The sequence below is a fragment of the Myiozetetes cayanensis genome, unplaced genomic scaffold (genome assembly GCF_022539395.1).
Source record: "Myiozetetes cayanensis isolate MyiCay16 unplaced genomic scaffold, myiCay2020 scf12, whole genome shotgun sequence".
Classification (NCBI taxonomy): Eukaryota; Metazoa; Chordata; class Aves; order Passeriformes; family Tyrannidae; genus Myiozetetes; species Myiozetetes cayanensis.
Window position 1 is genome coordinate 16,867,142 of NW_026086826.1, and position 14,758 is coordinate 16,881,899.

At 39.0% G+C, this 14,758-nt stretch overlaps 1 protein-coding gene across 5 annotated transcripts in view; it reads right to left on the minus strand.

The window, feature by feature from the left end:
* BCAR3 (BCAR3 adaptor protein, NSP family member) overlaps positions 1 to 14,758 on the minus strand; it is a 103,472-nt gene that overhangs the window by 10,738 nt on the left and 77,976 nt on the right. For 3 of the 5 annotated variants that reach the window (XM_050307324.1, XM_050307323.1, XM_050307325.1), the window contains one exon: positions 329 to 457. In XM_050307324.1, coding sequence (XP_050163281.1) covers positions 329 to 457 — 129 coding nt within the window. Of the gene's footprint in view, positions 1 to 328; positions 458 to 9,909; positions 10,075 to 10,246; positions 10,404 to 14,758 lie in introns of those variants that run through there. The other 2 variants (XM_050307330.1, XM_050307329.1) reach the window with 2 other exon arrangements.

Consider the following 14,758-nt stretch of genomic DNA (forward strand, 5'->3'; position numbering starts at 1 on the left):
TACTGAACCAAATTCAAGGAAGTGTGTCTGAACAATATGTGGACATAATATTCTCAAATAAAGCATAAATTCTGTTTCCACCTTTATTCAGTGCACAACAATCCTGAAATATCTTTATTTTCCACCAGGGTCTCCCCTAAATCCTTCCTCAGCCTCATTTTTTGCCAAGCCGTGATAAATACCTTTCATACATAAATAGCTTTCATACAAATAGGCATTATGTTTCTACTAAATTAATGCAAATATCAGAGATGTGTATAGCACTTCAGTGAAATTGTGCTCGTCTACAGAAGCTCAAAGCACATTTGGCAACGCAAAGACCACGTACCTGCCGAGGAATACGTCCATGGTACCAGGCATGGCTACGCAAGTCCTCACCACTCAGCTGCAGTTCTTCCTCTAACTCCTTCTTCAGTTTTTCCGGGCTGTTGTCCATAACCTGCCTCTCCCTAGAAAACTGCAATAAAAGATTAAAACCTTCAACTGTGCCAAGTTTAGTGATTAACATTTTACCTGGGTTATAACTTCCATCACATGACTTGCACTGGAATGCAGGTGCTGCTTTCAGCAGGCTGGCTTGGCTTTGCTCTCTAGATTGTATTTGCAAAACCCAGCATTCAGTGAGATAACATGTGATTGTTCTACACCACACGGAACAGAGCAAAGTGTTCTGTCTGTAAACCAAACTAGTAACGACACACCTACAAAGTCACTTCTCTTACTTCCTCTTTCCAATCTGAATTCTAACTATATCCAAAAAAATGGAGCTAGACACAAATGCCCTGCTCCAATATTCTTCCTCCTCTTTAAACTTCCATTTTAAATTCAGATTCTTTACTGCCAACCCCTTCTGAACCCTTCCAATTAAGAACATTTCAAATGCATCAAGACAGGCTAACCCGGACACACACAGTTGTTCAATATTTCTGTTGCACTAAGAAAAAATTTGCCAAAGTAAAATTTCAGCCATAAAGGGCTTACTTCTGATGGTCATTATCTGTCTAAATCTGCATGTCCAAGATGTTCCCTTCCTAAAGGAAAAAAAAAAATCTCTTGTTGCCCCTTAGCACAAAAAGCATGAGATCTGCTTGAAGATATCTCCATCACCACCATACAACCACTGTAAGATTTTCTGGAAAAATTCTATCTTCTGGAGTACAGGTTTCATGCTGGGCCACTCTGGCTCACTAGTCCTTATGGATGCAGTGTTGGTAACAACGTGAGGTGTGGTATCTTCTCTGGAGAAAGACCATGTAGTCTTTCATAACTGCTCAGTAGAGGGAAGTACTCTGGACTTCCTTTCATTCTCCAAGGGCTGGGACTCCAGCCCTTCTTTGTTGTGCTGAAGAGTTTCAAAAGCCTGGGAACATGTTCTACACTGATCAAAGAATGAGAGTACACGCTCTCTTCAGGGAAAGATCACAGCACAGAATAAAATTTCGCTCCAGTGCATTATGGATTTCTTTTCTTAGCTGTGGATATGAGCCAAAGCTCACAGGTTCCTTTCACGGATACACTGAGGCAGATATGGAACACATGCATTATTTAAAAGAGGACTGGGAAATCTTGCCCACCAATCCTGTTCTTTCCATGAACACTTGCTCTCTATAGCATTTTCTTCTTCACATTGAATACACACAGCACCTAACCGTGGGAGCAGGTGGCACACATTTAACACTTCTTTCAACAACCCTCCCTGCAATTTCAAGCAGACTGAATTACAACAGATTACCAGACAGCAGATTTTTGGTGGAATAATGCCAGAAGAGGCATCCTGCTGCCAAGACTATTTAAGCATGCTGGGAGCCCAGAGAAATTCTGAGACAAATTCTCCTCTTCTCTCTGGTTTCCTTGGAGAGAGCTAAGGCTTCTCTTAGACTAACACAAATTAACGTAGTAGCTTGCACAGAAGGGCAAAAGATAAAAACAACCTGGTAAAGAATAACTTTTCACTCTAGTTTCCCCTCTGTGAACCATAATAGGGTGTTATTTTTCCACACAAATGTGGTTCACACTGGACAAGCATTTTTGACAAGGAGTAAATCCTTCAGGAAGAAACCATGCCACAGAAAAAGAAGACCTTCACTGCAAGGACTTGTTCATAAAGCCATGTACAATGTGAAGAGGTGAAGTTACTGAATGTAGAAAGAGTCATAGAAGGGGATGGGTGAGGACTGAAGTCCAAAAGCATATTGAAGTGTCAAAACATAGTCAAGTAAGGCCAAAAATCTGCCCTCCATTCCAAATCCCTGTGCCCTATCAGACCAGTGTAGTTGAATTTCCCAACTCAAATGGCTGGGTATCCATTTAAAGCTGATGGCATTGATTCCAAAGTTAACAGCCACATCTTACAGAATGATAGCAAGGATTATAGCATTTACATAACCTGAAGGTAGAGTGAAGAGCACACAAATGGACCGGAGACTTTTGAAGAGCCCCTTTTCCCCTGACTGCACAAGGAAATGGCTGGAGAACTTTTAAAGTCCCCCCTCCAGTGTAAAGAAGAGCATCCAGCTGTAATGGCATACCAAGCTCTTACAGTCACAGCTGTGTGTTTTGCCAATCCTCTGAAAGGAACTACTACTTTAATATGAATTGTATTTAATGTTTTGAAAGATGCTTTTGACTGAACAGAGATCCTAAAGAACCCAAAGCTACTGTACAGATTGCTACCATCATTCCAAAAGCATCTCACTGTATCTCAGTGGTAGACAAAACTACTGGAAATGGACTAAACTACAGGATGCAAAGGCAATAACTGAACTTGCGTAGAGCATTAGATTCTTAGCCAACAAAAAGAACTACAGGTCTTTGTGTATGGACTAATTTTATCCACGGTACTGACACAACTTACCTTAAAAAACCCAGGATGATCAAGTTAGAGATAGACATCAATTACAAATACAGCACAAAACCCTAGAATTTCTTCTGGTGGTTAAATGGATTTTTCACTACTCAAATAAATGTAATGAGACACGTGTTGCACTTGAATTACATCTAATAACACAACAAGAAAAACATTTAAGGAATCCAAACCAACTAAATTGTTAACGTTCAAGATTATTGGTTTGTTAAAAATCTTCCCCACCATGGTCTACCACACAGAGTATACTCTCATTGCCAGAGGTCAGACATCTCCTGAGGTGAAGCAAACATGCTTAAATAACCCTTATGCAACTCTGAACTTAGTGAAACAACTCCTGTGGCTAGCACAAATCCCAAAATACACAGGGGGAAAACTGCCTAGGTAAGCAAGTTCAGTAACAGCATGTCTTCCTGGACAGTTTTTTTGTTAGCTGAGACTGATTTCTTATACAACCCACGTCCTTTACAGGAAAACTGGGACTGATGAACTGTCTGTCATCATACCAGCCTATTCCTTTCCATGCTAAACACTGTACCCAAGGCCTCTGGCCCTGCAAGAAGCTCTGCACACTCTGAACTTCACATCATGCAAGGGCTCAAAAATCACTCCAGGCCCAGCCTGCTGCAAGCATGTTAGTCTGTAAATAAAGAACAGTGCAAGCTTAGGACAGTGTAATTAGCTGTCAGTGGGCTTTCCTTTAAATGAAAAAGTGACCTGTCCCACACAACAGGATGCAGATACTTCAGCCTCATTTTCTAACAGCACCCAAAAGTTAATGGGCAGCAATGGTATGCTGAAAAGTTGCACTAACTTCCTAGTGACAAACCTTCCTTTAGCAGTATGCCCTCACTTCATTTCTTTGTCTAAGACACTTTGTTGGCTCCTACTCAATGACAGAAAGCAATCTGAATATACTTTTTCAGCTAGACAGGGAAGTGGATGGTAAAGAGAAATTTAAAAAAAAAAATTTAAGGCAAAGATTAAAGACTTCCATGTATTCTGCAGTAAAACACAATTGAAGAAACACAGGAAGCTCTTGTGCCAACCATCCTAACTGAATTAATCAGATCAGAATAATCTACTGTATGAGTTTGGCAGTAAACAAAATAGAAGTCCCACAGTCACTTCTGTTGCCTATTGGCAGTGAATTCTTTCTCCAGTTCACATCATGTACAACTGCAGTGAAGTACATATACCAGTGAAATATGAAAATACTTGGGAGGAGAATCCCACAAATATACCCCCCATTGCATCTTATGTGTTCCAGCTTTCATGTCTTAGCTCAATTTTTATTAATTAATTTCTCCCTACAGTAATTGAGTGTTTGGTTTATTGGTTTGGGGGGTTTGTTTGGTTGATTGAGGGGGTGAGGGGGGATTGATTTTTTTTTTTTTTAAAACAGCTTGAATTATGAGAGAAAGGCTTTTACTTTTAGATACTGTTTGGAAGTGGTCCAAAACCTGTCATGCTAGATCACCTCATTCAGTTCTGATAAAGCCAAAATTCACATAATCTCTCTTTGTACCCTTCTGGCAAAGTATTATTTAGGCAAAGCACAGCCAAGGACTGTTACAGGTACAAGACTAAAAGTGGCCACCTTTCCATTCAATCTCAATTACCTCCTGGTGCTTTGCACAGCTCTGCCAGCGGATATTTAAACAAGCCCAACAGGCAGCCTTGGAACCACCTGATTTCTTGTTGCCTTGAAGGTTTCAAGAAAAAAAAAGAATAAGGAAGGAGATAATTATTAGGGATAAATGAGAACAGCTTTGTGAAAATTGAAGTGGGATCTGACTAAGGAAAAAAAGTCAAGCAGTACCTTTCCTAAACTTCTAGTACTTTTCCTAAACTTTTAATAAATGCACTGAACAGAAAGATCAGTCAACAGAAAACATAAAGGGGATGCTGGGGCAGGGACAGGAAATACCAAGAGGGAAGACAAAGCTGTGAAATGAGAAAGAAGGGAGAGGACATGCAGACACAGGACACTCAAAACATCTGGAAAAGTGAAAAATCAATGAAATTCCTCTATTTCCAAGCCACTAGAGAGCAATCAACTTGTTCATACTGAAAATGAACATTTTATTGTCAAAGTTCCAATACTGGATCAAGATATACTTCACTGGTTGCAGAGATCTCTTCAGTCTTTAATCCCGTGCTCTTGTGACCCTGATCAGACTGCCCATCTGGCACTATGAATTTAAGCATTTTAAAATATACAGTTACATCAATTTGGAATATGTTTTAATTTTATTTTAATGAGTACTAGGTATGCCATTTCACTCATAACTCTCCTAATTGGTCACCAAACCAACCAGACTGGCACTGAGCATGGAACCAAACTCTCCATCATTGCTGGAAAGCACTCTTGTCAGTCCTTCATTTCTCCTTACAGAAAAGCAGCATCATTGGCCAAGAACTTGCAAAACGACAAAAACACATGGACAGAGTCATTTCTGAACAGTTTTTTTGAGAAAGAACTATTTGGAAAAAGGGAGTTTCTAAACACATGAATCCACTTTCTGATTAATTTGGACATCTCGAAGTACAACTGGTGCAATGCTCTTTACAGGGGCAGTTTAACCTTCTAGAGTGCACCAAGTTCCCACAGGACTATAGCAAGTACTATATTAAGTAATGGGAGGTACAAAATGGGTGATAAAAGTCTCACTGCATAGATGAATGCCATCTTGGGCAGGATTTTATTTTCATGTGGCTTAACTGGTTGGTTGAGAGAGACCAAATACAAACTTTCACCATGCCCAAAATATGGAGGAGAAATCTCAAACTACTCAAACAGATGAATAAATACAGGACAATGGCAATTCTGAAGCCACAAGGTTTCCACAACCTTGTTTAGGTAACAGTGACAACTTTTGAGGTTACTGATGAAAAGATAACAAATTACTATGAAAATTTTCATTGTGACTGTGACAGCTCTTTAAAATCAAATAAACTCCATCACATGCATGTTCTCAGTCTGCCACTACTAACAACATAACCTGCCGGACATTCACAGAAAAGCAGCTAATTTTTATTAACCGTGTCCTGGTTTCAGCTGGGATAGAGTTAATTTCTTCTCAGTATCTGGAACAGTGCTGGGTTTTGGATTCAGTATGAGAATGATGTGATAACACACTGATGTTTTGATTATTGCTAAGTCGTGTTTATCCTAAGTTAAGGACTTTTATGTCTCATGTTCTGCCAGACATGAGGTGCACAAAAAGCTGGGAGGGAGCACAGCCAGGACAGGTGACCCAAACTGGCCACAGGGATATTCCACAGCACAGAACATCATGCCCAGTATATAAACTGGGGAGGTACCTGGCAATGGGGTGCATTGGGGTTCAGGGACAGGTCTGGCATCAGTCAGTGGGTGGCGAGCAATTGTATTTTGCATCACTTGGGGTTTTTTATTTGTATTATCATTACGATTATTTAATATTATTATTATTATATTTTACTTCACTTCGATTGTTAAACTGTTCTTACCTCAACCTAGGAGTTTACTTTTGATTCTCCTTCCCATTCCAGCGGGGGGGGTGGGGTGGGTGAGCAAGTGGCTGCATGGTGCTTAGTTCCCAGTTGGGCTTAAAACATCACAACTAATAAGTAAGATATTTGTTAGGATAAGGAAAATAAAAAAGTTTTTTAGTACAAAGTTCAGTCAAACATTAAGTGATGGTAATGGGAAAACTTAACTCTAGTGGATTCAACATCCACTTTCCACTACAACTCTACACTGATAACAAATCCCTAATTTTCTAGGTAACCACATTCAGTCCTAGGAGGACAGCCTCATTCCTGAAATATGTATCCTGACAAATCCTGAGCTGAGAGTTAGTCAAACTGTAATCTACTCACTCAGTGACCCTAGGGATTTTGACTACCAAATCAAAAGGATTTTAGCAGTTGTGTAGGGTTTTTCTTTTTTTTTTTTTGTTTTAATCTGAGACATACCCAAATAAAAGTTACTACTAAGAAGTTAAATGCATAAATACCTACTGCAGGACGTTCCCATTCCCATCAAACAGAAATCACTTACAGAGCACCAATGGTCCCTGTGCTATCCACATATTTATGATAGAGGACACACTGCAGAGTCAGTTTGATAAATTATCATGGGAAATTGAAAAAAAAATTATAGTATAAGACTCATCAAAACTCAAACTCAACAGCAACAGAGTTCAGGCAGCTATACAAAATTCCACATAATTCTGATAAGCCAGTCTTTTCACATCTGCACCTCTCCAACAATTACAAATCTAACATCAAAAGGGCAGACCTGTAATGCTGGGTGGTGATGACTTGTAACTCACATGTTACCAAATCCAACTGCTTCCACATACATGCTGAAACTGGATATATGAAGCCTGAGGATGCCAGTAAAACAGATTTAGATCATCACACACTGAAGGAATATTAATTAAGATCTGCTATCTATAAAAACTGTTTGCAATTCATCCAAGATAAGAGATGGCACTTGCAATAAGTAGCTTCTTATAAAAAGCTGCTTACTCATGTCACATTCATAGCATTAGTACATCACCCAGTAAATGAGCTACATCAGTGTGCTGGAAGTTTTAAAACTTGGCAGTCCACATAACTGGAGTGGTTTTCCCCTCTTGCACAGCTTCAGCTGAGGGTGAATCACAGCAGAGAATTAAGATTGAAAATACTTGAACTTCAAGGTCTTTCTCCCTCTGAGCAAGACAACCATACTGACTAGTACTAAAAAACCCTTGTCTTATGGCCAAGCCGACTTTATTAATTTAGACTTCTACATTTTTAAAGTCACCATATATCACTGATTTAGCTTTAACTTAATTCCCTTCCAAAAAATGAAAATTTAAGGAACCATATTTTGTCTTGGAAGTGGCACGAGTCACAGTTTAGTATTTTCTCTTTACTTTCTTTTCTTTAAGCACAAACAGGGGCCCCTTACCTTGAAATTTCTCTTTATTTTGCTCAAATGTAAAAGCCGACCTTGACAGCAAACAGCTATAAAAGCCAAATGGGATCATAAAAGGTACTGACACATCACAACTGAAGAATAAGTTATGAGTTGAGATGTTCTCGACTGATCGTTATATTTTCTATTAACGCATGGGAAAATAAACCAAACATCAGCTGCTGAGATCCTAATTTCACGCTAAAATTAAGTGCAGCAATATGTGAGTGTTTAAGTGCTGTACTGTTCCCTGTGCCTCGATGGGACACAACAAGGCATCTCTGAGCTTGGCCACATACTGTTTTCAATTCGGTTGAATTAAAATGCAGCAAAAAATCTGAATCTCTCAGAGGTAGTTGTGGACTTCAGATGTTTATTTATGGATCAATTTGGTATTTCATTACAATTGTAATTCCTACTAAAACCAGGAGTTAACCTCATCTAATTACACAAACCAATTTTGCTTAAAGCGCTATGTTTTAAAAAATGAAAAAAGATGACAGTTTGATTTCATCCCATCCTGTCGTTCATGTCATCCCAGGCCATTTGGCATTTCACAGAACCCACACCATTTGGCTCCAAGGTTCAGACCTTACTTCCTTTGACCACCAGCTATTTCTATACCTACAGGCACTTGCTCTTCAGCGAATGCACCCCCATTCCCTATCATCCAAACTTCCTAAAATAGGAGTTCATCAAATTCAACTAATGCTAAATCTGCATACTGGAACACATGCATTCAAATCTATTTTCAATGCTGCAAATCTCTTTAAATAGAACCTTATTTTTAAAGATCCCAACTGTAATTTGTTTCTACATAAAAGGTTTTATTTTTTACCCTCCATACAGCAAACACTAATAATGTTTCTGTTTCTCTGGAGACTATATGGATTAGACTAAATGGAAAGTTGCCATGACAACATCACCGTTATTTTAGGTATCAGAAATTCGTGCCAAGTTAAACAAAGGGCATGCATGGTCAATAAAAAGTTTTCCAACTGTTCTGACTGCCAATAATAAAACCCATTGTAATTTAAAAAGTTTTAGAAAAATTAAGCCTTAGGCTTAAAACAGGAATGAAAATTAATTACAGCACAATAGAGCATCTTTAGCACTCTACTGTGATGATAACTTCTGAGGTCAATCTGATCAGCGTCACTTTTTCAGTGTGCCCAGAAGACTGAGCCCCACACCTCACGTTCAGAAATGGTCAGCCAAAAGGCTAAATCACTGAAAGAGAGAGAAGGGAGCATCTGTTCCCAACTTTTAAGTGCCTCCATTGAAATTGGAAAGCTAACAGGCCAGAAGATCCTCCATATCTTTCCTCATTGCAAGTGCTCCAGAAAACCTATACACAAATACACAGTGACTTACAGAGCTGACATGGTATTAGTCTAAGAACAATTCACACATAAAACTTAATAAAAAGATTTAAATGCTTAAATGTAGCTCACAGATCCTCAAGTAGTTAGATATCCCACTTGACTACAGTTCCCAAGTCACTGAGAGACTTCTGTAAGTGGGGCTGAAAATGTTTATAAAGGCTTTTCCTGTGCATATAGTGCATATAATGCATTTTTCCATACAGTAAAAGATGTCCCTGCCCATGGCTGGAGGATTGGACTAGATGACATTTGAAGATTCCTTCCAACACAAACCATTCTATGAGTACATGCTTTTATGTATCTTTCCATATAAAAAAATTCTAAAATACAAGGAAAAAATCCAAAATTTTCTGAAGTTTTTAAAAAGACTGGGCTCCTGAGCACAATTGCTTATGTTTTCACTAACACAGTGGAAAAAGGTAAGTCTGATCAATTAAATTCTGTAAACTTGAAAGTTTGCTAAAATTCTCCTCAGCAAGTCCCAAACGAGGGCATTTTTAACTTAGTGCCTAAACATAAAGACAGTCAGCTTCAGGCTCATAAAGCAGCAAACTGTTTAAGCTCCTCTCTGAGACAATTGTGAATTCTAAAGGTGCTCTTTAGAAGAGAAACAGACTGTACCCAACCATGGTATAAAAACAAACACTTCTAAACAAAACCTCAAAGCATTACTGACTAGCACACTGTTACTGAAAAAGAGCACCTACCTTGACTCTGATAACAGACTTACGATGATAAAAGCAGCAAAGTGCTGCAATCAGGACTTGAAAAGCATTATAATCCTTCGGCATTTTCGGTTCTGCTGTTTGGGGTTCCTCAAGACTGAAGATAAAACAGTCACTACTAGCAGTTTTCTGAGGTTTAAGCAAGCTCTTTAGTACCAGCACTGCCTACCAGAGCTGCTACACTCCCCTACTCACATATCAGTGCAGGACACTTTCCACAGCTGAAGCTGATACTATCAATTCAGTGACTGCTGGCACGCTCGCTTCCAGCATGCCATAGACAGAGTGCCAGGATCCTCATGTGATCTGCTGCACTCACCAGTGAAATCCTAGCTCCTCTATCTTCGTATCCTCCGGCTCAGAGATGCATTTAAGCCAACAGCACAAGACAAACTTCTCTTCTCGATGAGTTACAGTACCTGGCTGTCTCCCTGGGCTGGTAAAGGCTTAATCAGTTGCTCCACCTCAACCATGGAACATCTCTATCTGCATCATCAATAATATACAAATAAAAGGAAAAAAAAGAAGAGGAAAAGCAGTTGATTACTGTTTGACGACTGTAAGAATTATATCCTCTGAGCTTCGGTAACCAAGTAAAATGATAAATCTGTTTATTTTTAATTAGGAAGCTTCTGGCAAACAGCCCTTGGAAAAAATAGCAAGAAAACCAACCCTGTCAGCATAGTTGGTATTAGTGGTGCAACCAAGGTACCTTTAGCACTGAAAGCTATCTGTGGAAAGCATTACTTTGGTGATAGTCCCACGGGATTGTGCAAAGTGCTCGAGAAAGAACTGAATTCATGAACATGTCTGATTTGGCAAAGTAAAAATAAGCACTACAACAAAATAAAAAGCAGAAATTTTATTTATGCCTTTGATTCTATTCCCCTGGACAGCATAATCCATAGCTTACTGACCGGTCAGCAAACTGCTCATCAGCAAAGACTGTCCTACAAATCTCAAGGCCCTCTCAAGAACCAAGGCAAAAACGTGGGTAACTATAATGGCTGTAAGAGATAAGACATCACCTCGATAGCAGCCCAGTTAATAGACTTGGTGAAAGGAAACCAAATGGACTGGATTGAGGGGTACAAGAAAACCTGCAGCACTTAGGAAAAAGAAACTTTGAAGAGATCAATCATTTATTACTTGGGTGTGACCAGAAGTCACAGATATTTCAGGTCTTAGATTAGGAATAAATTAATCCCAAAGTACAGTTAAAATGAATAATCACTTGCCTTTTTCATCAGCAACAAATATATTAGATAATTAGGAAGGCACATACATTAAATGCTTATTGGATGGCCTCAGGTATTACTTGCAAGGCAATAATTCTCACCTAATTATGGAGATTATGGAGTACTTCCTTCCTACACTCACTGAACAATGGGAAGTGCCCTCAGTGCCTGCACCCAGCAATGGAACTTGGCTCATAAACCAAACAGCAGCACTGAGCAGAGAATGGACATAAAATGTGCACTGTCTTTCAAGGGAAATGGGGCAGAGTGCCTATCCAAAAAGAAAAGGAAACCTCAGTGTTAATAACAAGGAAAAGGAAGTGGGATGTGTAAAGTTCTCTTACCTGTCTGGCCACCCCAGGTTTGCAGGTACTTGGCACCAAGTTACTAAAACCAGAATGCTCACAAAGCTGGTCAGACTAACTTGGGCATGTGTAGGAGATGCTATGCCTGTGATGCTTTTGAGAAAAGGAAAACAATGTAGGAATAAAAGAACAGAATATTACATGGTCTGTAAAATGATAAACCTGGCAAGAAAAAGGATAAAAGACTGGCCAGAAAAGAAGCTGAAAATACTGATTTTGTAGATGGAGTCCTGCTGTAGAGCTGGGGAGAGGAAATGCCTATCCGAGTAGTTTATGACAAACAGTGAATGAGTAGACAATATAATAAGACTGTGAAACTGCCCTCCTCTTCTCTTTGCTCTGTGCTGCAGCATATTTAATTTACTTTTAGTTCTTTTTCCACTTTGAGAAAATCCACAGGATTGCTGCAGCAGGTAGTCAGAGAAGAGAAGATTAAAAGATACTCTGTAGAACTCCAAACACAAAAGCTTCAGCAGTGATTCTTGCTTCTTGTCTGAAGTTTTTTGATACTGTGGCAGGACATCTCATCAAGTACTGTATTTTTGAAGAAGTCATCAAAAGTTGTCATAATAACACCCTAATCCAATTTTAAAAAGGAGGTGGGGGGAAGAGGAGAAACAATAAAAAGGGAAAGGAAATTGAAGACTGCATCAGTTAAGGCATTTTTTCTTTATAATAGCGACAAGACAGTATCACTGCACAACACACTAAGGTCTCACTTGGAGTATCACAAACAAAAATTATCAAGACAAGTAACTCAAACTACAGGAGGGGACAAGAAGGGCTATTAGGATGACTGATCTGGTTTTGGCAGCAGAAACAACTGACTTCGCAATGCAAAATAAGGTGGGACACTTCTGCTCCGAAAAGAATTAGAAGTTCCAAAAAGGAGTTCTTTATGGGGTTAAAAAAAAAAAAAAAAAAGGCAAAATCTCCCTCCTTCAATGGGAATAGCACAGTTCAATATGGAAAGCAAATTTGGCCTAAGAGGTATGCAATGTGAGTGTGTCTATATTTCATTTGAAAGGCTTGCTACTAAACAGTTCTGAAAACAGTTTGTTACATTCCCAGATCAACATGAACAGCAGAGCATAAATTACAAATGGTAATTGCCAGCTCCTTATTTCCTGTCTGTAATGAAGCAAAGAATCAAAAATTATGCATGTTGTGAGAATGGTAGAAATAATGAACTTAAAAAATAATGCTGTACAATTTCACATAACAGCTGCAGCTTTTAATCAACAGTATAAATTATGGGAAAGAGGATATACTTGATTTAGATAGACAATTAAATTTTTAAAAAACTAAACTAATGGGATTTTTCTTTTTATTAAAGGTTAGCATGACTTCTGCCCACATAGTTCAATGGATGGCAACCTTTACGTGACACTGGGACGCAGCAGTATGAAAATTAAGATTAGTGGAAGGAATCTCAGCATGTGAGAAAGCTCTGGGAAATTGTATGGTATTTCCTGCACTGATGGCTATCATGGAGCTGTTTTCAGCCAGCATGACTGAGGACAGCCTTCAGGCTGCTCCAAATTATGCTTCATACATAGGTAACATTTACATTTTTAATTACTGACTCAGAGAAACAGAGGATGGTTTGGCCATACTTTCACTCTCCTGTCTCTCAATTTTTTGCTGGTACTTGAAGTTCTTAGACTCTGCACATGAGAAATAAACCAGCTGTTTCTTGTAGTTTAGAAACATCAAATACAATCCTTTTGCTAAGTCATCCATTATGATGTATTTCTAATGCTCTCCAGCACCAAAAGATTAACCATCAGCTTTATTTCTTTGTTTTAAAAGATTCTTACCTAGACTCTTAACATGTCAGATAATCCCTTCATCTGTTTCCAAGGATGGCTGGCTAGAGTATTTTTGATAATTCTGATAACTGAGCTTATTAAGAGAAGATTTCTAAATTCATAGAATTCAAGGTCACATGAGTTCAAGGACATTTGAACACATATTCTGTGTTGAGTTCCTAATAGTCCATCAGGAAGAGAAATTAAGTAGTCTCTGCTAACCCCATCTGTTATTCCAAAGTCTCTAGAGTTATTCAGGATGTTTTCATGGTCTGGTTTAAATTACACTTACTCAGTGTTCCCTTGAGACTCCTAAAATCTGTCCAGCTCCACTCACAGCACACTGCATATGCAGGAGTTCAAGGTCCTCCCCGTTGGGATGGTGTGAACCTTCTCAGGGGGAATCCTCTTGGGCTGCTTTAATTGTACAGGTCAAACAAGATAAAATGTAGGAATAATTTCTTTTTTAGGGATTGGTTTCTTTTTATCTCATCACCAAAAAACCCCCCAAACCCCCTTATTTGGCTTTAAAGTTTGAAGTGGTTAAAGTAAAGCAACCAAACTCCATACAAATACAAACGCTTGAAAAGTGACAAGTAGTCTGAAGTTATCGAAACAGTCTGCAGAGCTCTAGCAAGTTATTTTGAACCAAACACCATGCTCAGGGAAGTGCTTATAATTCATACAGGGCATTATTGTGATTTGTGATTTCATATAAGAGAAAGAAAAATAATTTCAGGTTAAATTGGATGAAGGAATTGGTGGCTTGACACTTTACTTTGTACTACATCAACAAATCACTTAAGCATTCAAATCAGCTTAACAGTATGCAGTGAAATACATGTTATGCTTTAGATTTCACTCCACTAACTGAAAGTAAACAGTCCAGGCAGGAAGCCAGCTGTAAATGAAAGAAGGCATGGTGTACCGTGCAAGGGTCAACAACATCCCTCTGATTTGACGCAGCACGCAGCCAATCCAGGGCACTCGGCTCACTGTTGCTGATCTGATGACGTCAGATGGAACACATACATGTCCCGCGGTCACACAGGGAACAGGCACAATCTAACTACGGATTTGAGTCCCTGTGGCTACAAAATGGCACCTGTGAGGTTGTAATAAAGTACAAAATGTATAAAATTGGAAAGAAAAAAAAAAGAAAATCAAAGCACTTGAATCTTCAGTTGAAACTTTCTGTGTTTCATAGATGTTTTCTCCATAACTAGCTATTTGTTCTTTTTAATTGAAGGAGAAATCAGGAAACAGGGGACAACTGGTAAATAATTTGCCCACACAAACAACATCTTCACAATGCCCACTACCATTTAGTTTTGTTAGGAAGTCCCTCAGATAAGGCCCATCACCTCTAACAAAATTCCATGGAGGATGCCTCCAAACACAGGTAGTGCCCAACTGT